The sequence below is a fragment of the Dipodomys merriami genome, unplaced genomic scaffold (genome assembly GCF_024711535.1).
Source record: "Dipodomys merriami isolate MVZ:Mamm:240054 unplaced genomic scaffold, mDipMer1.0.p SCAF_613, whole genome shotgun sequence".
NCBI lineage: Eukaryota > Metazoa > Chordata > Mammalia > Rodentia > Heteromyidae > Dipodomys > Dipodomys merriami.
Genome location: NW_027206195.1, coordinates 330,555 through 352,989, shown reverse-complemented (window position 1 = coordinate 352,989; position 22,435 = coordinate 330,555). Strand labels below are relative to the sequence as shown.

The 22,435-nt window shown below is 42.0% G+C and overlaps 1 protein-coding gene across 4 annotated transcripts in view; it reads left to right on the top strand.

The window, feature by feature from the left end:
* LOC138814814 (msx2-interacting protein-like) overlaps positions 1-22,435 on the top strand; it is a 72,017-nt gene that overhangs the window by 3,781 nt on the left and 45,801 nt on the right. For all 4 annotated transcript variants that reach the window (XR_011368098.1, XM_070003891.1, XM_070003890.1 and 1 more), the window contains exons 2-3: positions 8,768-9,088; positions 13,481-13,957. Coding sequence is in view for 3 of the 4 variants with exons in the window: in XM_070003891.1 (XP_069859992.1) it covers positions 8,768-9,088; positions 13,481-13,957 (798 nt within the window). In the remaining variant the exon portion in view is untranslated. The remainder of the gene's footprint in view (positions 1-8,767; positions 9,089-13,480; positions 13,958-22,435) is intronic.

Below are 22,435 nucleotides of genomic sequence, written 5' to 3'. Positions count from 1 at the left end.
TGAATATGATTTTGAATATCAGTTCTCAGGCAGGATAGGCTTTTGAATATTTTAAAAAGTTACAAAAATTAGCAAAAATTACACAAAAATTCATTTATCTTGAGCTATATTAACATTAACACAGAATGCTTGAAATGCATTTTTGTCTTCTGAGTGGAATTCCTGTGGCAGACTGAGGGAAAATATACCAGTCATTGCAAAGAATGGTGGCATTTGACACGTAGAAGGTGCTTTTTCCCATTTACCTTTGTTGTAGGTTCTTGTTTGGTTGGGATTGTCTGGAATGCTTATAAGGAGAAGAGACTTGATCTATTGGATGTGTGCGTGCATGCGTGCCTGCGCTGGTCACTAGGGCTTTTCTGGCTAATTGTCTCAGACTTTTCTGCCCAGGCTGGGTTTGAACTGTGATCCTCAGATCTCAGCTTCCTAAGTAGCTAAGTGTGAGCTACCAGCATTCATCCGTACATCCATCCATCCATTTTATTCATTCATTCATTCATTCATTCATTCATTCATTCATTCATTCATTCATTCATTTTGGGTCTGGTCGTGGGGCCTGAACTCTGGGCCTGGGCGCTGTCCCTCAGCTCTTCAGCTCAAGGCTAGCGCTCTACCACTTGAACCACAGCACCACTTCTGGCTTTTTTCTTTTTGCTTATGTGGTGCTGAGGAATCGAACCCAGGGCCTCCTCATGCATGCAAGGCAAGCGCTCTACCACTGAGCCAACTTCCCAGCCCCCATCCATCCATTTTAAATCTACCTAGATGGTGGTAATGTGAGTGAAAGTTATTCTGTATGGGCTTCCAAGTCTCTCATTCCCCTTAGTTTGAAATCTGTAAATTAAAGAGAGTATTTAATTTGGACACAAATGTCTTTTGATATTATTTCTCTCTCCTTATCTGTTTCCTTCTCCTATATCCATCTTTTCCTCATTCTCTTCCTTTCTCCCTTCTCCCTTGAAAAAAAAACAAAGAAAAAAAAACTGAAACCTTGGCTTGTAATTTCCAATCTTTTAAAAAAAAAATCTTCCTTACCTATAAAAGGCTAATTTATTATTCACTTAGTAGCTATTTATGTTTTGAATGAAATTAGCATACTCTTACTATAGAAGCCAAATGTAAATGATTAAAAACCATGCAATTTTGGAGTGCTGTATAGCTGGTGACTAGTGTGGGAGTGTAGTGAAAAGATATCCAGATCCATAAAGTACCCTACTTCGGGGTGTTCATACTACAGTGTCCTTGTCTCAGTCAAGTTGGAACGTGCCAGTGTCTAAAATCACAGTGGAATGATTATAATATCCTTACTTAAATGTAGCGATTTTTGTTTCACATTTAATTACTTGTGATTTTATGTCCAGTATAGAGATGAATTTTATGTTTTACATTTTTTTGAGACAAAATCTTACCTGAAGCCCAGGCTGGCTTCAAACTTGCCATCCTGCTACCTCAGTCTCCATAGTGATAGGATTACAGGTGTGCATTGCCATATCTAGCTCATAGATTTTCACATTTCTAGATAGTATAGTGAGCTAAGTGCTGGCTTACTTTGTAATCTGATTTACTCAGAAGGCTGAGATCTGAAGATTGACATTTGAAGCCAGCCTAGGTGATAGCTCCAAATAATCAAAAAGCTAGATTGGAGTCATGACTCATGTGTAAAGCACCAATTATGAGAGGAAAAAGCTAAGTTAAAGAATGAGGTACCAGTACAAACACAAAGATAAATAAAAGTGAATGTCATAGACGCTTGATGCTTTTATTTAATGCATAAATAAAAGGCATGCTGCGCAACTGTGGCTCATGACAATAATCCTAACTACTCAGGAGGCTAAGATCGGTGGGTTGTGGTTCAAAGCCAGTCCAGGCTGGAAAGTTTATGAGACTTTTATCTCCAATTAACTACAAAAAAGAAAGCTGGAAGTGGAGATGTGGCTCAAGTGGTAGAGGACTAGCTTCTAGCAAAATAACTCAGCACCCAGGCCCAGAGTTTAAGCCCCTGTACCTGCACAACAACAGGCATATAACTCTACTAATTTGTATGTATAATAAATTTTTTTCCTTTTTTTTTTTTTTTTGGGTTCGGTCATGGGGCCTGAACTCTGGGCCTGGGCGCTGTCCCTCAGCTCTTCAGCTCAAGGCTAGCGCTCTACCACTTGAGCCACAGTGCCACTTCTGGCTTTTTTCTTTTTGCTTATATGGTGCTGAGGAATCGAACCCAGGGCCTCAGGCATGCAAGGCAAGCCACCTTCCCACCCCTAATTTTTTTTTTGTCAGTCGTGGGGCTTGACCTCTGGGCCTGGGTGCTGTTCCTACACTCTTCAGCTCAAGGCGAGCGCTCTACCACTTGAGCAACAGCACCACTTCTGGTTTTCAAGTGGTTTATTGGAGATAAGAGTCTCACGGACTTTCCTGCCCTGGCTGGCTTTGAACTGCGATCCTTAGATCTCAGCTTCCTGAGTAGCTAGGATTACAGGCATGAGCTACCAGCACCCAGCTTAATTCATTCCTTCCTTCCTTCCTTCCTTCCTTCCTTCCTTCCTTCCTTCCTTCCTTCCTTCCTTCCTTCCTTCTTTCCTTCTTTCCTTCCTTCGTCATGGGGCCTGAACTCAGGGCCTGGGTACTGTCCCTCAGCTCAAGGCTAGCACTCTACCATTTGAGCCACAGTGCCACTTCCGGCTTTTTCTGCTTATGTGGTGCTGAGGAATCAAACCCAGGGCCTCATGCATGCAAGGCAAGCACTCTACCAGTGAGCTACCTTCCCAGCCCCATGTATACTAATTTCTGTGTACTCCCTCTCTCCCTCTCCTTCTTTCCCTCCCCTCCCTCCCCCTCTGTCCCTCTGTCTTGTTTGTTTCCATCTCAGCCATCCTGAGTAGTTAGGTTTACAGATGTGAGCCATTGGCAATTAGCTCATTAAGTTTTCTGTTACCAGTCCTGGGGCTTGAACTCTGGGCCTGGGCACTGTCCCTGAGCTCCTTTTGTTCAAGGCTAGCACTCTACACCTTGAGCCACAATGCTACTTCTAGCCTTTTCTGTTTATGTGGTACTGAGGAATTGAACCCAGGACTTCATGCATACTAGGCAAGCACTCTATCACTAAGCCACAATCCCAGCTCCACCTCTGGCTTTTTCTGCGATTAATTAGAGATCAGAGTCTCATGGACTTTCCTGCCCTAGAGAGCTGGCTTCAAACTGTGATCCTCAGATCTCAGCTTCCTGAGTAGCTAGGATTACAGGTATGAGCCACTAGTGCCCAGCTTCATCACTAAGTTTTTATTTTAGGCATTACAAAGGTTATTTTGTATTTTTGTCCTTTGAAATGCCCTGCTTCTTCTAGAAAAAAATTTAGAAAAAAAATTTCTAGGTACTCAGTTTGGCTGTTTTTGCAGAGTTGAGTTCTAATCTTCCCGTTTCCATGTTTGTAAATATCTTCTCAGTGAAATCCTGACTCCCATTATTCATGATACATTTACTTCATTGCTCAGTCAATTGTGTGCCCCTTGGAACTAGTATCCCAACTGCTTTGCCTCCCACTCCTCTGCTACCTCTGGGGACATTGTCTCAATAGCTTCTGCATGGCTTCCCCTTCTTCTGTTCTTCCATGGAAACTAATGTGGGGAGGGGACCAACAAGGAAAGTAAAGGGAGGTGGGAGTGAGACTGTGTGTGTGTGTGTGTGTGTATGTATGTATGTATGTATGTATGTATGTATGTATGTATGTATGTATGTATATGTATGTGTGGTGCTAGGGATCAAACTCAACATGTTGTGCATGTCCCCAACCCATCAGATGTGGGAGTTAACTGGCTATGAGGGATTAGTTGCAAAACTTGAATGTGCTATTTTCATTAGTGAGGTGTAGTTCTGTTGTTTTGTTTCTAGAATGACTCAGGGAGGATTGTTGTCTTTAGTAGGAGAACTTATGTGCAAATGAAGTATGTGGCAATTCACACTATTGCTTATTAGTAGGTCAGTTGCAAAAGCTGGATTAAAATTGCTATTGCATTCCTATTGATAACCCAGACAATGAAGGTTGCTTGCAGGCTTTTCTGAAAAGGCGCACTGAGGAATTCACTGGGGTTTTAACATACTAATGGTTCCTGCTGTGTCCCCTTCCCCCTTTCTGGGGCATACCAGTGATTTTCAGGTTTGTTTGGCAGTTTTCTCCTGCCAGTACTGGGCTTGAACTTCTCCTGCCAGTCCTGGGCTTGAACTCAGGGCCAGACTATCATTTGAGCTACCTCCACTTCTGGCTTTTTGGTGGTTAATTGGAGTTGAGTCTCATAAACTTTATTGCCCCAGCTCCTCTTCAGATCTCAGTCTACTGAGTAGTGTACATTGGTAATTCTTAAATAAGTTTCTTATGGGGGGGGGCGGTTAATGAAACAGTATTAGAGTCTGGGTGAGATGGAGAACCTTTTCATCTATGGGTTATTGAAAATTGTAAATAAATTTCCTGAGGCTTCTGTTTTGTTCCTAGTATATATCAAGGGCTTAGAACGTCATCTTTTAAAGCCATGTAATTAATAACTGTTAAAATCACAACTGTAGTCTTTTCTCATAGCCTCATTTCCCACTTCCCACTTTGCTCTGCTCTCAAATGTAAAATCTGAAATCATTGATATACTGAAATCACATTCTTCAGGGAACTGTTTTTCTTTTTTTCCCCCAGCCCTGGGGCTTGAACTCAGAGCCTGGGCACTGTCCCTGAGCTGCTTTCACCCAAGGCTAGCACTCTACACCTTGAGCCACAATGTCACTTCTAGCCTTTTTTGTTCATGTGGTACTGAGGAATTGAACCCAGGACTTCATGCATGTTAGGCAAGCATGCTACCATTAAGCCACAATCCCAGCCCTCTTCAGGGAGCTTCTAAGGACTTTAATACTTACTTTAAATATTGTCAAATGTTGTAAGGAGAGCAAACATTATTTTAGGCAGATTTTTATTATAAATTTAGGAGATATAGTCACTTTTTTGTTGATTGTGGGGCTTGAACTCTGGGTTTGGGTGCTGTCTCTGTGCTCTTCAGTTCAAGGTGAGTGGTCTACTACTTGAGCCACAGCATCATTTCCAGTGTTCTAGTGGTTTATTGGAGATAAGAGTCTTACGGACTTTCTTCCCCGTGCTGGCTTTGAACCATGATTTCAGACTCCTGAGTAGCTAGGATTACATGCTTGAGCTACCAGTGCCGGGCTAGTCATCCTTCTTTATCCAACCAACTATGGATAGAAAGTATTTGGGAAAAATTCCATCTGCAGTGAACATATACAAGTACTTTGCTTTAAAAAATTTTTTTTTTTTTGGTTCTTGGAATCCAGGTCTGCTTGGATTCTGCTAAGCCTGTGTTCTTTTAGTAAGGTGTAACCCCAGGCTCCGACCCCAGTGCAACAGCTATATGCATTATAATAGATATTCTAAGTATTTAGAGATGGTTTAAGGTACTTGAAAAAGCTACACCGGAAGCTGAGGCAGGAAGTTTGATAGGAGGGTAGGCTAGTCTGGGAAATAGAATGAGACAGCTTTATAAAAAGGGAAGAGGGGACTGGGAAGGTGGCTCAGTGGTAGAGTGCTTACCTCCTCCCATGCATGAGGCCCTCGATTTGATTCCTCAGCACCACATAAGCAGAAAAAGCAGGAAGTGGCTCTGTGGCTCAAGTGGTAGGGCGCTAGCCTTGAGCTGAAGAGCTGAGGGACCCTGAGTTCAGCCCCCACGACCGACCAAAAAAAAAAAAAGGGAAGAGGCTGGAAATATAGTTTAGTGGAACAACACTTTTCTAGCACGTCCAAGCTCCTGGGTTTCTTGACTAGTACCACCATAAAGAAAAAGTATATGGGAAGATGTTCATGTAGTATATATATAAATACTTTGCCTGTCTATCTATAAACTTACCTACCTGTTGGTGTTTGAACAGGACCTTACACTTTCTTAGCTTGCTGCTTGGCTGGCACTCTATGTTCTGAACCACACCTTTAGTCTTACTTTTCTATTTTATATGAAAAACTTGAGTATCTGCCTTTTTTTTTTTTTTTTTCTTTTTCATTTGTGTGTTGGTCCTGGGGCTTGAACTCTGGGCCTGGGCGCTGTCCCTGAGCTCTTCAGCTCAAGGCCAGTGCTCTAGCACTTGAACCACAGTGCCACTTTCGGTTTTCTTTTCTTTCTTTCTTTTTTTTTTGTCAGCCGTGGGGCTTGACCTCAGAGCTTTTGGGCACTATCCCTCAGCTCTTCAGCTCAAGGCGAGCGCTCTACCGCTTGAGCCACAGCGCCACTTCCGGTTTTCTAGTGCTTTAATGGAGATTATGTCTCATGGACTTTCCTGCCCAAGCTGGCTTTGAATCGTGATCCTCGGATCTCAGCCTCCTGAGCAGCTAGGATTTACAGGTGTGAGCCACCGGCACCCGGCTCCACTTGGCTCCACTTCAGGTTTTCTGAGTGGTTTATTGTAGATAAGAGTTTGCCAGATTTTTCTACCTGGGCTAGCTTTGAACCATGATCCTCAGATCTCAGCCTCCTGAGTAGCTGGGATTATAGATGTGAGCCACTAGGCCCGGCCAGCTTTATATTCTTATTTAAGAAAAACTTGCATTTTATTCTTAAAAATTACAAATGGGGTGGCTGGAAAAGTGGCTCAGGGTAGAGTGCTTGCCTTGCATGCATGAGGCGCTGGGTTTGATTCCTTAGCACCACATAGTGAGCAGAAAAGCCGGAAGTGGTCCTGTGGCTCAAGTGGTATGATCCTCAGATCTCAGCTTCCTGAGTAGGATAACAGATGTTAGCCACTGCTACTTGGCTCCAGCCCAAGATTTTAAAATTACTCTATTTTAGGTTTAATAACCTATTTTTAGAGTGTAAAAATTGCTTAACAATTGCTTAAAAAATAGTCATGCTTGAGTTATCCTCCCAGTCTTCCTAAAACTTGGAGATAAAGATTCTCTAGCTTTGGGCTGGGAAGGTGGCTCAGAGGTAGAGTATTTGCCTTACAAGCATGAGGCCCTGGGTTTGATTCCTCAACACCACATAAACAGAAAAAGCCGGAAGTGGCGCTGTGCCTCAATTGGTAGAGCAGTAGCCTTGAACTGAAGAGCTTAGGGACAGTACCTAGGCCCAGAGTTCAGAACCATTGACCGACAAAAAAAAAAAAGTCTCTAGCTTTGTCTGTGTGGGCTGCTTTGAACTATAATCCTCTGATTTCAGCCTCTCCTATAGCTAAGTAATTGGCCCTCAGCCTTTTTGAGATTCATTTCAGATAAGTGTTACAGAAAGGTCAAGGAGGGGCTGCAAGGTGGCTCAGTGGTAGAGTGCTTTCCTTGAATGCATGAGGTCCTGGGTTTGATTCCTCAGCACCACATAAGCAGAAAAAGCCGGAAGTGGGGCTGAGGCTCAAGTGGTAGAGCGCTAGTCTACAGTTGAAGAGCTGAGGGACAGCGCCCAGGCCTGGAGTTCAGGCCCCACAACTGACAAAAAAAAAAAAAAGGTTAAGGATAGTTTAGTAAATATTATGTTTAGGAAGTTAATGGGGCGCCAGTGGCTCATGCCTATAATCCTATGTATAATTCTAGTGATCTCAGGATCGCAGTTTGAAGCCAGCCTGGCCAGGAAAGTCCGAGAGACTTTTTTTTTTTTTTTTCTTTTGTGGTTGGGGGCTTGAACTCTGGGCCTGAACACTGTCCATCAGTTCTTCAGCTCAAGCCTAGCCACCTACCACTTGAGCCACCACACCACTTCTGGTTTTCTGAGTGGTTTATTGGAGCTAAGAGTCTCATGGAGTTTCCTGCCTGGGCTGGCTTTGAAATGTGATCCTCAGATCTCAGTCTCCTGAGCAGCTAGGATTAAAGGCGGGAGCCACGGATGCCCAGTTTCTTCCCCCGCCCCCTCCCCCTCCCCCCCAGCTAGGCTCTACCACTGAGCCACCTTTCCAGCCCCCCCTCCCCCCCAGAGTCTTTTATCTCCAACTAACCACCAAAAAGAAGTGGAGCTGTGAGTCAAATGGTAAAAAACTAGCCTTGAAGCCTGGTGCTGGTAGCTCATGCCTGTAATCCTAACTACTTAGGAGGCTGAGATCTGAGGATAAAAAAGTCCGGAAGACTCTACCAATTAGACTCTACCAATTAACCACCAGACAAACTGTAAGTGATTTTGTGACTCAAAGTGGTAAAGTACTAGCCGTGAAGGAACAGCTTCCAGACACTGAGTTCAAGCCCCACAGCCACCAAAAAACAAAAACAAAAACGCAAAAAAACCCCAGAACTAGCCTTGAGCAAAGAAAGCCCAAGGAGAATGCCCAGGCCCTGAATTTAAGCCTGTGGACCCCCCCTCCAAAAGGAGAGTAATATAATACTGGGGTGCAAATATTTCTTCCAAAGGAAAATGGAAAACATACTTGTTAATAAGAACTATTTAAAGGGCTGGGAAGGTGGCTCAGTGGTAGAGCGCTTGCCTTGCATGCTCAAGGCCCTGGGTTCGATTCCTCAGCACCACATAAGCAAAAAGAAAAAAGCCGGAAGTGGCGCTGTGGCTCAAGTGGTAGAGCGCTAGCCTTGAGCTGAAGAGCTGAGGGACAGTGCCCAGGCCCAGAGTTCAGGCCCCACGACTGGAAAAAAAAAAAAAAAAAAAAAAAAAGAACTATTTAAAAAGTCATGTTGTAACCTTTCTCCCATATTTATATATAATATAAATTTTCTAAGAAATATTTTAAAAACATTTTGGAAAACAATTGATATGCAATAATAATATGTAGTAATAATGTTGACTTTATTTTTTTCCAGCTATGGCCGTGTGGAAAGTGTCAAAATTCTCCCCAAGAGGGGCTCTGAAGGAGGAGTGGCCGCCTTTGTGGATTTTGTGGACATTAAAAGTGCACAGAAAGCTCACAACTCAGTCAACAAAATGGGAGATAGAGACCTCCGCACGGATTACAATGAACCAGGCACTATTCCAAGTGCTGCTCGGGGATTGGATGATACAGTTTCCATAGCATCTCGTAGTAGAGAGGTTTCTGGGTTCAGAGGAGGTGGTGGAGGGCCTGCTTATGGCCCCCCACCATCACTTCATGCACGAGAAGGACGTTATGAGCGGAGACTTGATGGGTAAGTTCCAAGGTTTCTGTAGGCAGGTGTCTTGTATTTGATGTGGTGAGAACCAGAAACTCATATCTAGGGGCCCCAGATGGATTTAAAGTTTTGGGCATTCTCAATGTTTCCTATTTTGGGTTGGAAACAGAAGTGCTTTCTGTCCCAGTGGCTGGTGTCTTACGGAATCCTAGAGGATTATTTTCTTCAGTGGATTGGATTATCTACTCCTGAACTATAACATGATGGAAGATTTCCTGTGGCAGTATCATTTTTGGAGTTATTTGTCTTCTAGAATTAATTACTCCTTTTGGATATCAAGGCCTTCTGTGGATATATATATACCTTCTACCTGATGGAGCTATTTGGCTACAGGTTTCCTGGTCCTGCTATTTGGAATATTTCTGGAATATTAGAGCTGACAGATCCTTTTAGAAGTCAATACCTGCTTCTTGGTTTTCACTACATGAAGTCTACAAATTGGATTGTCGCGAAATAATCTAGCAGACCATAATGATTCAGCATTTGGATTCTACAAACAATACTTTAACATGGAAATATGTACTTGGATGAGGAAGAGCAAAGGCAGTGTTTGAGTTTTCCAATTTGGATCTACCCGAGTTCTGTGTTGGAATTATATTTCTTGGCTGAATGGGGGAAAGTTGAGACGATGGACATTCATTAATGCTGGAATATAGCTACTTTTTCCTACATGCTGGAATGTATGGGATGTCATGCTCTCAAGACTCCAATTAGCCCAGGGAAAGAGGATTACTATGTCATTCTTAAGCAAGTTGGGTCCAGAGAACTTTAGTATTGAACGCATGGTGATTATCAGTTGTGGATACAGCTGTTAAAACTGACTGGGTTGGATGGCTACAAAGGCAAACAATTGGCGAGCACTCATACTTTCTTCATCTGTTGGAATTTTAAAGGATATTTCCTTTTCTTGCCAGCTGCCTGATCAATACTTAGGGCTGGATATTTATGAATGTGGATCAATTTATAATGTCTACTATCTCAAGAAAGAAGTCTGGGGGTTTGAGAGTTACAGTTTGTTTGGGACTACTTGCTTCCAGTGGAATTATTTTGTCTGGTCACTAAGATTTTTTTTTTCTTGTGGTTCATCTAAATATCATTTTGACACCCTTGCCCATTAAGAAGGTGGATTACCCCTGTAAGAGGGGCCAAAATTGGGGAAGTTATGTTCACAATTCTCTCCCTAGATTTAATTGGGATTATAGGTCGTGTTTCCACAGTTGGAAAAGGTTGGTATGTCCTGACCTGTGTATTTAGTCCCTCTCCTAACCTAAGTCGAACTCTCTTTCCCCACTAACTCTAGAAATGTTTAGTACTAATAGATGAGTCAAAGAATAGCCATTAGATTCAGCTATACTAGCTCTTGTGCCTGCCTTCTGTACCTTCCTAATGGATAAGAATGTTGCATATTTACAGAATATTAGTAGTAGCAGTAATTCTAGAGCTTTTGCCTTTTTTTTGCTTTTGTTATACCATTAATAATGGCTTTCACTGATTAAACATTTCATAGGGTACTAAATGAATTATTTATGAAGTTTTCTCCTAAGTTTCAAAGGAAACCTTGTTAGACATTGAAGTATCCAAATTTCAGAATTATAGCAAAGAGTGAAGGAGAAAATCATTTGGGTATGATTTTTTTTTTTTTAGGGGGTAGAGGGTTAGGTCAGTTGTTTGTTACAATAGCAGTAGAAAAAAAGAAAAATAGCCTAGTAAAGTGGGATTGTGGTGTAGTAAAGTGATGGGTGAAAAGAAATGTTACAGATTTCCCATTCTTGGAGAAGACTGGGAAAATAGTATTGCATTTTACAGAATTTTTCCATATACCTTTTGTTGGAGAGATTTAAATTCTTTATCCCAATTTCTTTTTAAAAGTGTTTTTCTTTTTTAGGGGTGGTATTGAGATTTGAAGCCCAGGCTTCATGCTTGCTAGACTCGTGCTCTCCTGTCTTGAGCTGCAGCTCCAGATCTTTTTGCTCTGGTTATTTTTGAGATAGAGTCTTGCCCAAACCTGTAACCTGGAACATGAGCCTACTATTTATGCTTCCTTTCATAGCAGAGGTTACAAATTTGTACCACCATGGCCTACCTTTTCTGTTGAGGTGGAATCTTACAAACTCTTCTTGCTAGGGCTGACCTGGAGCCTTTCTTCATGCATCTGGGATGACAGGTGTGAGCCACTGGCTTGATTCCCTTAATTCTTTTCTATAGAAGATTTATACAAGATGAAGTTGAATAAAAAAAAATCCAAGTGATTTATTTGTCTTTTAAGAAATCAGCTGGGTGCTGGTATCTTACTCCTGTAATCCTAGCTACTCAGGAGACTGAGATCTGAGGATTGGGGTTCAAAGCCAGCCTGGGCAGGAAACTCCATGAGACTCTTATCTCCAATTAAAAACCAGAAAACTGGAAGTGGCGGTGTGACTCAAGTTATAGAGTATGTGCCTTGAGCTGAACAGCTACAGTGCCCAGGCCCAGAGTTCAAGCCCCATGACTGACCAAAAAAAAATAAAAAAATGCATGAACTGAATTCCAGTTCTGTGTAAAAATGGAGAACTTACAGTTTCTTATATAAATAGAATTAGTTTTTAACATTAGCACATAATTGCAAATGTTATTATAATGGAATAGTTTTTATTCTCCAAGATTGGTGGCCATTGATAGCCTAGTAAAAAAATTCTGAAGGATTGGGCATATGGCTCAGCAGTGGAGCGCTTGCCTAGCATGTGCGAGAGGGCCTGGGTTGGATCCCCAGCACTGGGAAGGTAGGATGTTGAGGGGTACTAATAAGTTAAATCATTGCTAAAAACTGTAGAGTTAATTTTTATCATATTAAGTATCTATATTAACATGTTGAATCATGACATTATAGATGGTTTAAAAATTACAAGGATAGCACAAGAAGATAACTTTTACTCTTAGGTCAATTTGCATAGAATAACACATAATAGCCAGTATTTTTTATCTCATGTGTTCTTAAGATTTTGTTTTTATTATTAAACATTATTTAGGCAATTTAAGCAGTCCAGTAATTAAGAAAAAATTAATCAAAGCAGTCTCAGCTGGGGATGCTGTGGCAGAAGTGCAAATTCAAGGCAGCTTAGGTTACAGAGCACAGCCCTGTCTCAAAACAAAACAAAGCCAGGTATTGGTGGCTCACATCTGTAATCCTAGCTGCTCAGGAGGCGGAGATCTGAGGATCAGTGTTCAAAGACAGCCCAGCCAGGAAACTCCATGAAACTCTTATCTCCAGTTAATCACCAGAAAACTGGAAGTGATTCTGTGGCTCAAGTGGTAGAGTGTTCACCTTGAACTGAAGAGCACCCAGGCTCAGAGTTCAAGCCCCATCACCACAAAATAAAACAAAAGTTACTGAAAGCTAGGCGCCCTTGGCTCACACTTTGTAACCCTAGCTTCTCAAGAGGTGGAGATCTGAGAATTGTAGTTCAAAGCCAGCCCAGCTAGGAAAGCCCATTTGAGACTGTTCTCTACAATTAACCACCAAAAGCTGGAAGTGAAGCTGTGGTTTAACTGATAGAGGCTAGTTTTGAGCTTAAAAGGTCATGAACAGTAGATGCTCCTTGAGTTAAAGCCCCAGGAGTAGTGTGTGTGTGTGTGTGCGTGTGTGTGCGTGTGCGTGTGCGTGTGCGTGCGCGTGCGTGTATGTGTGCGTGCGCGTGTGTGCGTGTGCGTGTGTGCGCGCGCGTGTGTGTGCTTGTACGTGTTTGCACACAGAAATGACTGAGGAAAAAGGAAAAAGTTGAACTTACAAATTTTTTATGGTTTTCTTTTGACATTTCTTTTATCTGTAGAATGTGCATTGCATCCAGCTTTCATGTCTTTTGTCTAAATGTAGTGTGCAAATATGGCTGAAAATATTTGCAAGTAAATACAGGTTCTATTTAGATAAGTATAAAAAACTTCTATTTTAAAAAAGATGGTATAGCTGGATATGGTTGTGCATGTCAGTATTTATAGTACTTTGGAGGCTGAGGAAGTAGGATCATGAGTTTATGGCCAGCCTGGACTTCATAGCAAGAATCTGATATGAGAGAGAGAAAGAGAGAGATTTTGTTGTGTGCATATGTGTGTGTTTGTGTGTACAAGCCAGAAAATCTGTAATAAACATCTGAGCTGCAGAACATCACTCATGAAAGCCTGATATACAAGTAAAATAATGACCACTCAGCTATGAAAATAATTTTGGGGGTGAAGTATAAAATGTTAAGCTTGTTAGTATTTGCTTACTAAGGTTAATGCTGTTTAGAAAATAACTAGGTGCAAAGACAATTCTGAAGTGAATGTTTGCATGACTTGCTTTTAGTTTTACTTGCTCTATTCTGATTAAATATTTTTTCCCCCTCCTAAATGCAGGGCTTCAGATAACAGGGAGCGTGCTTATGAACATAGTGCCTATGGACACCATGAACGGGGGACGGGAGCATTTGATCGGACAAGACATTACGATCAGGATTACTATAGAGATCCTCGAGAGCGGACTTTACAACATGGGCTCTATTATACATCTCGGAGTCGAAGTCCAAACCGTTTTGATGCTCATGACCCCCGATATGAACCTAGGGCTCGGGAGCAGTTTACACTGCCCAGTGTGGTACACAGGGATATCTACAGGGATGATTTGACCCGGGAGGTACGAGGCAGAAGGCCAGAGCGGAATTACCAGCACAGCAGGAGTCGCTCACCACATTCATCCCAGTCTAGAAATCAGTCTCCTCAGAGACTGGCTAGCCAAGCGTCTAGACCCACCAGGTCCCCTAGCGGCAGCGGCTCTAGGAGTAGATCGTCTAGTAGTGACTCAATCAGCAGCAGCAGTAGTACCAGCAGTGACAGGTAGGTTTTTTTTCCTTATGTTCTAACAGATATACATTCTCAAATTCTCAGTGATCTGTGGTAATGGTTTTTAACAGTTATTATTTTTTTTAAAGTTGTTTTTAAAAAAGTAATCTTGGGATATATATGTATATTGGATAAAAAAAAACCTGAATAGCACTCAGCCAAGTAATTTGCAAATGCTGTTTCATCTTCTGTCGGGCAAGGAACCCCTTTTTTTTTTTTTTTTTGAAAAGGGCCACTGGGATATTTATTTATGATACCATTGGATATTTATGACATCATTTTGGACCATTCGAAATTGTCAATCCTGGCATACAGGCTCTGGGCAGCTGTGGAGAAACATGTATGTCTAACACATCATATACTAAGTGATTTCACAGGCCTTAATTCAACCTTTGGGCCAGACATTCCTTATCCTTAAGATGATAAACATTAAAATTGCCAAAAAGAAGAAAATGGTGACTTCAGCTGTGTGAGACAGATCTTTTTTTGTTTTGGTTGATCGTGGGGCTTGAACTCCGGGCCTGGGTGCTGTCTCTGAGCTCTTCAGCTCAAGGCCAGCGCTCTACTACTTGAGCCACAGCACCACTTTCTGGTAGTGATAGAGTCTCATGGAGTTTCCTGCCCCGGCTGGCTTTAAACCACGGTCCTCAGCCTCCTAAGTAGCTAGGATTAGGATTATAAGCAGGAGCCACTGGTGCCTGGCTATGAGACATACTTAAACTGTTGAAGTTGTTAATTTTTTTTTTAGGTGTGTACTACCAATTTACTATTTTGGTTGAACATTGTAAAAGCTGTTTGGTTAAGTGTGTGTTGGTGAAATGTATTGTGGACACATTATCAGTGACTAAATGAATTTAGGTCATGTTTTAACAGGTATGGCAGCCAAATTTATAAATGCAAGTGGAAGATTTTCTTTAATTGCAAGTTGTGATGGCTGAGTCAACTTTTACTAGCTGGGAATTTTTTTTTTTTTTTAACAGGATTCTTCAGTTTATTAGGATTCTTTTTTAAAATTTTTATTGTGAAAATACTGTACAGAGGGGTTACAATTACATGGGCAAGGTAGTGAGTACATTTTTTATCAAGCATTGTAGCCTCCTCCTTTGTTTACCCTTCCCATCCCTTCCCAGCCTCCCCCCACCCCCCCACTCAAACCTTCCCCCCCACCCCCCCACCAAAGTTGTAAAGTTCTGGGAATTGTTTTTTAAACCCAGGAGTGTTCTAAAGATAAAAAATGAGAGAGTAATCATAAGGAAGAGACTACTTTTACTAACCTTGGGACAGTTTACTTATGTTCTTTTTTTTTTTTTGCCGGTTGTGGGTCTGAACTCTGGGCCTGGGTGCTGTCCCTCAGCTCTTCAGCTCAAGGCTAGCGCTCTACCACTTGAGCCACAGTGCCACTTGCGGCTTTTTCTGCATATGTGGTGCTGAGGAATTGAACCCAGGGCCTCATGCATGCAAGGCAAGCACTCTACTACTGAGCTACCTTCCCAGCCCTACTTACGTTCTTTGTGGCTTCATTTTCCCATCTTTTTTTTGGATCAGTGTGGGGCTTGAACTTAGAGACTGGGTGCTGTTCCTGAGCTTTTTTTTTTTTTTTTTTTGCTTAAGGCCAGCATTCTACCACTTTGAGGCACAGGGCCACTGCCAGCCTTTTCTGAGTAGTTTATTGGAGATAAGAGGCTCATGGAGCCTGTAATCCTAGCTACTCAGGAGGCTGAGATCTGAGGTTCGCTGTTCAAAGCCAGCCCGGGCAGGAACATCCATGAGACTCTTATCTCCAATAAACCACTAGAAAACCGGAAGTGATGCTGTGGCTCAGGTGGTAGAGCACTCACCTTGAACTGAAGAGCACAGGGACAGTGCCCAGGCCCAGAGTTCAAGCCCCATGACTGACAAAAAAAAAAGAGGCTCATGGATTTTCCTGCCCAAGCTGGCTTTGAACCACAATCCTCAGATCTTGGCCTATTGAGTAGCTAGGATTATAGGTGTGAGCTGCTGATGCCCTGGGAAAAGATCACGTCTTTTTTTTTTCTTTTTTCTCCTGTCAGTCCTGGGGTTTGAACTCAGGGTTTGGGCACTGTCCCTGAGCTCTTTTTGCTAAAGGTTAGTGCTCTACCACTTTGAGCCATAGCTCTGCTACTGGTTTGGGAGTAGTTAATTTAATTGGAGGTAAGAGTCTCACGGGCACTTTTCTGCCCAGGCTGGCTTCAAACCTTGATCTTTGGATCTCAGCCTCCTGAGTGGCTAGGATTACAGGTGTGAGCCACCAATACCTAGCTGACCAGCCTTATTTTATAAAATTGTTGTGAAGATTAAAATGAATCCTGAAAGTAAAGGTGCTTGTATTGATATCCAGTACATATTAAATAAATATTGCCCCTAATAATAAGTAACTATTATTCCTTACATGTTGCTTACACTCAGATGCTTATAATCTTTGGGCTTATCTATTTCCCTTTTTATTTATTTATTTATTTATTTATTTTATTTGTGAACATACTGTACAGAGGGGTTACAATTACATGGGCAGGATAATGCATACATTTCTTACCAAGCATTGCAGCCTCCTCCTTTGTTTACCCTTAACATCCCTTCCCAGCCTCCCCCCTTCTCCCCCACCCAATCCTCCCCCCCCCCACACTGACGTTGTAAAGCTCATTTTTGACATGACAACTTGTACTTCTCATTGTTGCAACAGGTCCACCTTAATCTTTAAATGACTTGTTTTTCCCCATCTCCTCCACAAGTTATACTGACATCAAATATAGTGAAAGCGGGGGTTATACTGTGGGGGAGGGACATACAAAGCAACAAAGAAATAATCTTATAAATGCGTTAGAAACACATGCATGAAAGAAAAAAAAAACATTAAAATACATATCTAAGGGTTCATTTTCCTAACATCACATTCTATTTTCCTTTACTGTTGATACTCAGTAGTCTTCAAATCCCAGATGCCCTAGTTTTAAATTTAGGTGATGGTGTTTTAAATTAACATGGTACACCTGCTTTGACCTGATTAAAAAGAACTAGATTATTTTCCTTTAAGTATTGCCTTCCTACTTTTAAGAAAATCAAATAATTATGTACTTCAATGGTTTTTTTTTTCTTTCTAAATTTTATAATTTAAAAGGAAACTTTTTTTTTCTCTCTCCACTCTTCCCTTGCTGGAAACATTTTTTTTTTTAAGCTCTTCTTGCTTAGATATAATTCAAATATTTGGGACACCCCCCCCCCCCCCCCCCCCCCCCCGTCAGTCCTGGCCTTGAACTCTCTGGGCCTGGGTGCTTGCTGTCCTTAAGCTCCTTTTGCTTAAGGATAGTACTCTGCCACTTGAGCTACAGCAATCCTCACATCTCAGCTTTCTGAGTAGCTCGGATTATAGGTGTGAGCCACCAGCTCCTGGCTAGGAATTTTTGAATACTAAAATGAGACAACTGGGCTGGAAAGGTGGCTCAGTGGTAGAGCGCTTGCCTTGCATGCCTGAGGCCCTGGGTTCGATTCCTTAGCACCACATAAGAAAAACGCCAGAAGTGGCGCTGTGGCTCAAGTGGTAGAGCACTAGCCTTGAGCTGAAGAGCTGAGGGACAGCGCCCAGGCCCAGAGTTCAGGCCCCACGACTGGACCAAAAAAAATAAAATAAAAAAAAAATAAAATGAGACAACTGACTGGGAATGTGGCTTAGTGATACAGTGCTTGCCTAGCATGCATGAATCCCTGGGATCGATTGTTTAGTACCACACAAACAGAAAAAGCCAGAAATGGTGTGGTAGAGTGCTAGTCTTGAGCAAAAGAAGCTCAGGGACAGCGCAGAGGCCCTGAGTACAAGCCCCAGGACTGGCAAAAAAACCAAAATGAGACAAGTACTGAGGCTCTGGCACCAGTTTTGCTGCTCTGTAACATGAAGACCCTTAATTTCTTGGTTTCATCTGCTATACTGTCTGGTTAAAGGATTGAACTTCATTTAAATTTTATAAACCATTATAAAATGCTGTGTGTTTCACTTTTTCCTGCATAGAACTGTCTAAAATGCTCAGATTTTAGTCATTTTACTCAAACTTTACTCATGAAGGGACTGCTACTGCATTCTATTGGATTAAAACTTATTGAAAACAATAGCTTATAATAGTAGAGTTGAAGCCAGAGAAGAATTAATGATACTAAGCCTCGAAGATTTTGTACTTTGGAGGAGTTATGAATTATAGACTCAGAAATTTAAACCCAGAGATGAACTGATGCATTTGATGGTGCTAATCCATGTTTATATAAATAAAAGCAAGTCTATGCTTCTGAACATTTTCACTTTTTGCAGTTAACTGCTAGAAAGGCAGGATATATCAAGAAAATGTAACAGAGGACTAAATCATAATAAAAAAGTTGATGAGCCGGGCCCTGGTGGCTCATGCCTGTAATCCTAGCTACTCAGGAGGCTGAGAGCTGGGGATCGCGGTTCAAAGCCAGCCCGGACAGGAGAGACCGTGAGACTCCTATCTCCAATAAACCACCAGAAAACCGGAAGTGGCGCTGTAGCTCAAGTGGTAGAGTGCTCGCCTTGAGCTGAAGAGCTGAGGGACAGCACCCAGGCCCAGAGTTCAAGCCCCACAACTGACCAAAAAAAAAAAAAAAAGCTGATGACTGCAAAGGCTTGATTTACTTTTAAGTTATGGTATGGTAGCTTGGTTTATTTATACAATGAATAGGTAACCTTGACATTTAGAAGGCCTCTGATCAGCTGACAAGTTTAATTTGCCTGTACAGTGTTTCATATTTAAGTTATCATCAATACTTAAAACTTGTAGTTGCCGGAGCCAGTGGCTCTCTCCTTTAATCCTAGTTACTCAGGAGGCTTGGATCTGAGGATCATGGTTCAAAGCCAGCCGAGGCAGCAAAGTCCATGAAACTTTTTTGTTGTTGTTGGTCATGGGGCTTGAACTCAACCTGGGCCCTGTACCTGAGCTCTTTTGCTCAAGGGTAACACACTTTGAGCGATAGCTCCACTTCCAGTTTTTGAGTATTTAATTGGAGATTAGAATCTCATGGGGACTTTTCTGCCCGAGCTGGCTCTGAACTGTGATCCTCATATCTCAGCCTCTAAGTGGTAGGATTATTGACAAGAGCACCTGTGCCCGCCACAAAACTCTTTTATCTTCAGTTAATTACAAAAGGTGAAAGTGGAACTGTGTGGCTCAAGTGGTAGAGTGTTAGCCTTGGACAAAAAAAAAGGCTCAGGAACAGTGCCTAGACCCTGAGTTTAAGCCCTAGGATTGGCACAACAAAACAAAATGAAAACAAACAAAAACCAAAACAAAACCCTGAAGTTTTATTTAAAAGGCCAAATTTGGGATCCTTGTGTGTTTCTTCTCTTTGTTTGCATTGTTGTACTGTAACTGACAAGAAGGTAAGTGTTCTAAAATATACTGACTTGGGCTTAAAGGAAGAACCATCATTCCTTTTCTTTCTCCTGAGTCTGCAGAGATTATTCTTTCTGTTTGTGTTCAGTCTCTTTTCACAAGTTAGAGTTCACTAGATTATTGGAATTTTTGGGGGGTCAACTGGGGGGCTTGAACTCGGGGTGTGGGTGCTGTCCCTGAGATTTTTCAGTCTAGGCTAGTGTTCTACCACTTTGAGCCACAGTGCCACTTGTGGTTTTCTGGTCGTTAATTGGAGATAAGAGTCTCACAGACTTTCCTGCCAGGGCTGGCTATGAACTGAAGTTTGCTTTTTATTTTATTTTTTTATTTTTTCGTTACCTGAACCTTTTTCATTAGCTCATTGATTTCCTTCTAGTTTTACTTGTGACAAGGGTTACATAATGGCACTTTTGTATCTATATATAGAATGGTGGGAGAGCAGAAAGAGAATTATTTGGACTCCTGGGGGAGATCTGAGACTCTGAGGATGTATAGGACTTGAGAAGGTTTTTATTTCAGAGGGGTAATATTGTGGGCAAAAGCAACAACATAGAAGTAGGTAGAAGAATGTTTTGAGACCAGCAGGTAATTTAGAATAGTTTATGCTAATGATTTAGGATTTTATTCTTTACACAGAGATTTAGAATGGTCATAGCTGTTGAAGTCTGTCCTTCAGAAAGGCAACTTGTAGAGTTGGTGTTCAATGATAGAATACTTTGTCAAACCTGTGAGACCCTGGGTTTGATCCAGCAAACTCTGGAGGACAACTTGGATTGCCAAGAGTGCCTATTTGAGGTGGGTGGGACACATTGTGTTGGGTAAGTTTATGCTGGCTTTTTGGCTTTTAGCACTGTCCTGAATTTGACAGACTAGTAGTATAGTTCCTTTCTCAGAGTACTTGCCCAAAATCTACTGAAAGACTTAGATAATACTTAATAAACTGAAGGATAAAGCTGAATTGGTGCACATTTGGCCATTAAATAGAGATAGAAGCCGGACGCTGGTGGCTCACGCCTGTAATCCTAGCTACTCAGGAGGCTGAGATCTGAGGATCTTGGTTCAAAGCCAGCCCCGGCAGGAGAGACCGTGAGACTCCTATCTCCAATAAACCACCAGAAAACCGGAAGTGGCGCTGTAGCTCAAGTGGTAGGGCGCTCGCCTTGAGCTGAAGAGCTGAGGGACAGCACCCAGGCCCAGAGTTCAAGCCCCATGACCGACCAAAAAAAAAAAAAAAAAAATAGAGATAGAAGCAAGGGTGCCTAAGTACCCTGGTTTTTAGAGCCTATTTCGTGTCCCTGGTTTCATTCTTTTCATCTGATGCCTCTTTTCCTCTACAGTTATATTGAATGCAGAGTGCAATACCTTGAAATGTTATATAAACTCAGAATGTTCAATTTCCTTTTGGAAGAAATAAGCTCTTTTTTGTAATTTTCAAACTTTTACCATAGCAGAATTGTAACAGTTCTAAAATCTCATTAAAGTTGCTTAAAATTAATACTAGTCTGCTGGACAAAATATATCTAGGTTTCTTTTCTGTATCCATGACTGAAGAATTAACAGCCCTTCATCCTCTTAATTGTTGCTGCTTTGATGCAGTGCTTATCAAATGAGTAAACATGGATTAATGGTAGTCTAGTTGTGAAGTCCTTATAAATGACACACCTCCCATGTCTGCACAAGTATTCACAGAATTTAAGTGGTGAGAGAGAACTGGGGCTTCATGACAAACTTTCCTATGCACTGCTTTTGTGTTGCTGTAGGTCTCTCTTAATTAGTCAATTTTCCTTTCAAAAGTATACTGTAGGCTGGGTGCTGGTGGCTCATGTCTGTAATCCTTACTACTCAAGAGGCTGTGATCTGAGGAGTGCTGTTCGAAGCCAGACTGGAAAGTCTGTGAGACTCTCATCTTTAATTAACCACAGAAAAAGCCAGAAGTGGTACTGTGGCTCAAGTAGTAGAGTAGCCTTGAGCAAAAGGAGCTCAGGAATGGCACGTAGGCCCCCGAGTTCAAGCCCAGAAAAAGCCAGAAGTGGTACTGTGGCTCAAGTAGTAGAGTAGCCTTGAGCGAAAGGAGCTCAGGAACGGCACGTAGGCCCCCGAATTCAAGCCCAGAACCGGTCAAAAAAAGAAAAGAAAAGAAAAAAGGTAATTGGGCAGGTTGGGGGATCCCTGAATTTGGAATTGTAAAACACTATATATCTTTTCTCTAACCTGTAACTAATTATGAAATTAGGAAACAAACAGTATGTGGCCATGGCTGGCCTATAATTCTATCTATTCAAGATGCTGAGTTGTTTTTTTTTTTTTGGGGGGGGGGTCTGTTGTGGGGCTTGATCTCTGGGCCTGGGTGATGTCCCTCAGCTCTTCAGCTAAAGGCTAGTGCTCTACCACTTGAGCCACAGTGCCACTTCCAGTTTTCTGGTGGTTTATTGGAGATAAGTGTTTCATGGTCATTCCTGCTCTGGCTGACTCTGAACCGTGATCCTCAGATCTCAGTCTCCTGAGTAGCTAGGATTACAGGTGTGAGCCACCAGTGCCCAGCCCTCAACTCTTCATAGCTCAAGGCTAGTGCCCTTGCACTTTGAGCCAGAGTGCCACTTCTGGTTTTCTAATGGTTGGTTGGTGATAAGAATCTTAAGGACTTTCTTGCCCTGGCTGGCTTTGAACTGTGATTCTCAGGTCTGTGCCTCCTGAGTAGCTAGGATTACATGTGTGAGCCACTAGCACCCAGCTAATTTCCTTCTTATTCTTATTTTACTTTATGCATTAGAAACATTATTCTCAAAACTGTTGCCACATCTTCACCAGATTGCTAGAAAAGGTTCCTGTCACCTTTGTAGCTGGTTAGCTACAGATTCTGTAGCCTAAAGTTTATTGAATGAGTGCTGGAAAATGATGGAAGAGTGATAGGTAGCCAAGATCATCTTGGTCTCACTCCTCTCCTCTAGCAGTTTATTTCTCTTAAATCTCCTTGTAAGCTAAAATTTACTTTAGTTTACATTTGACCATTCATTTAATAAATCTCCCCGCCCCTTGTCCTGTTTTTTGCTGGTCCTCC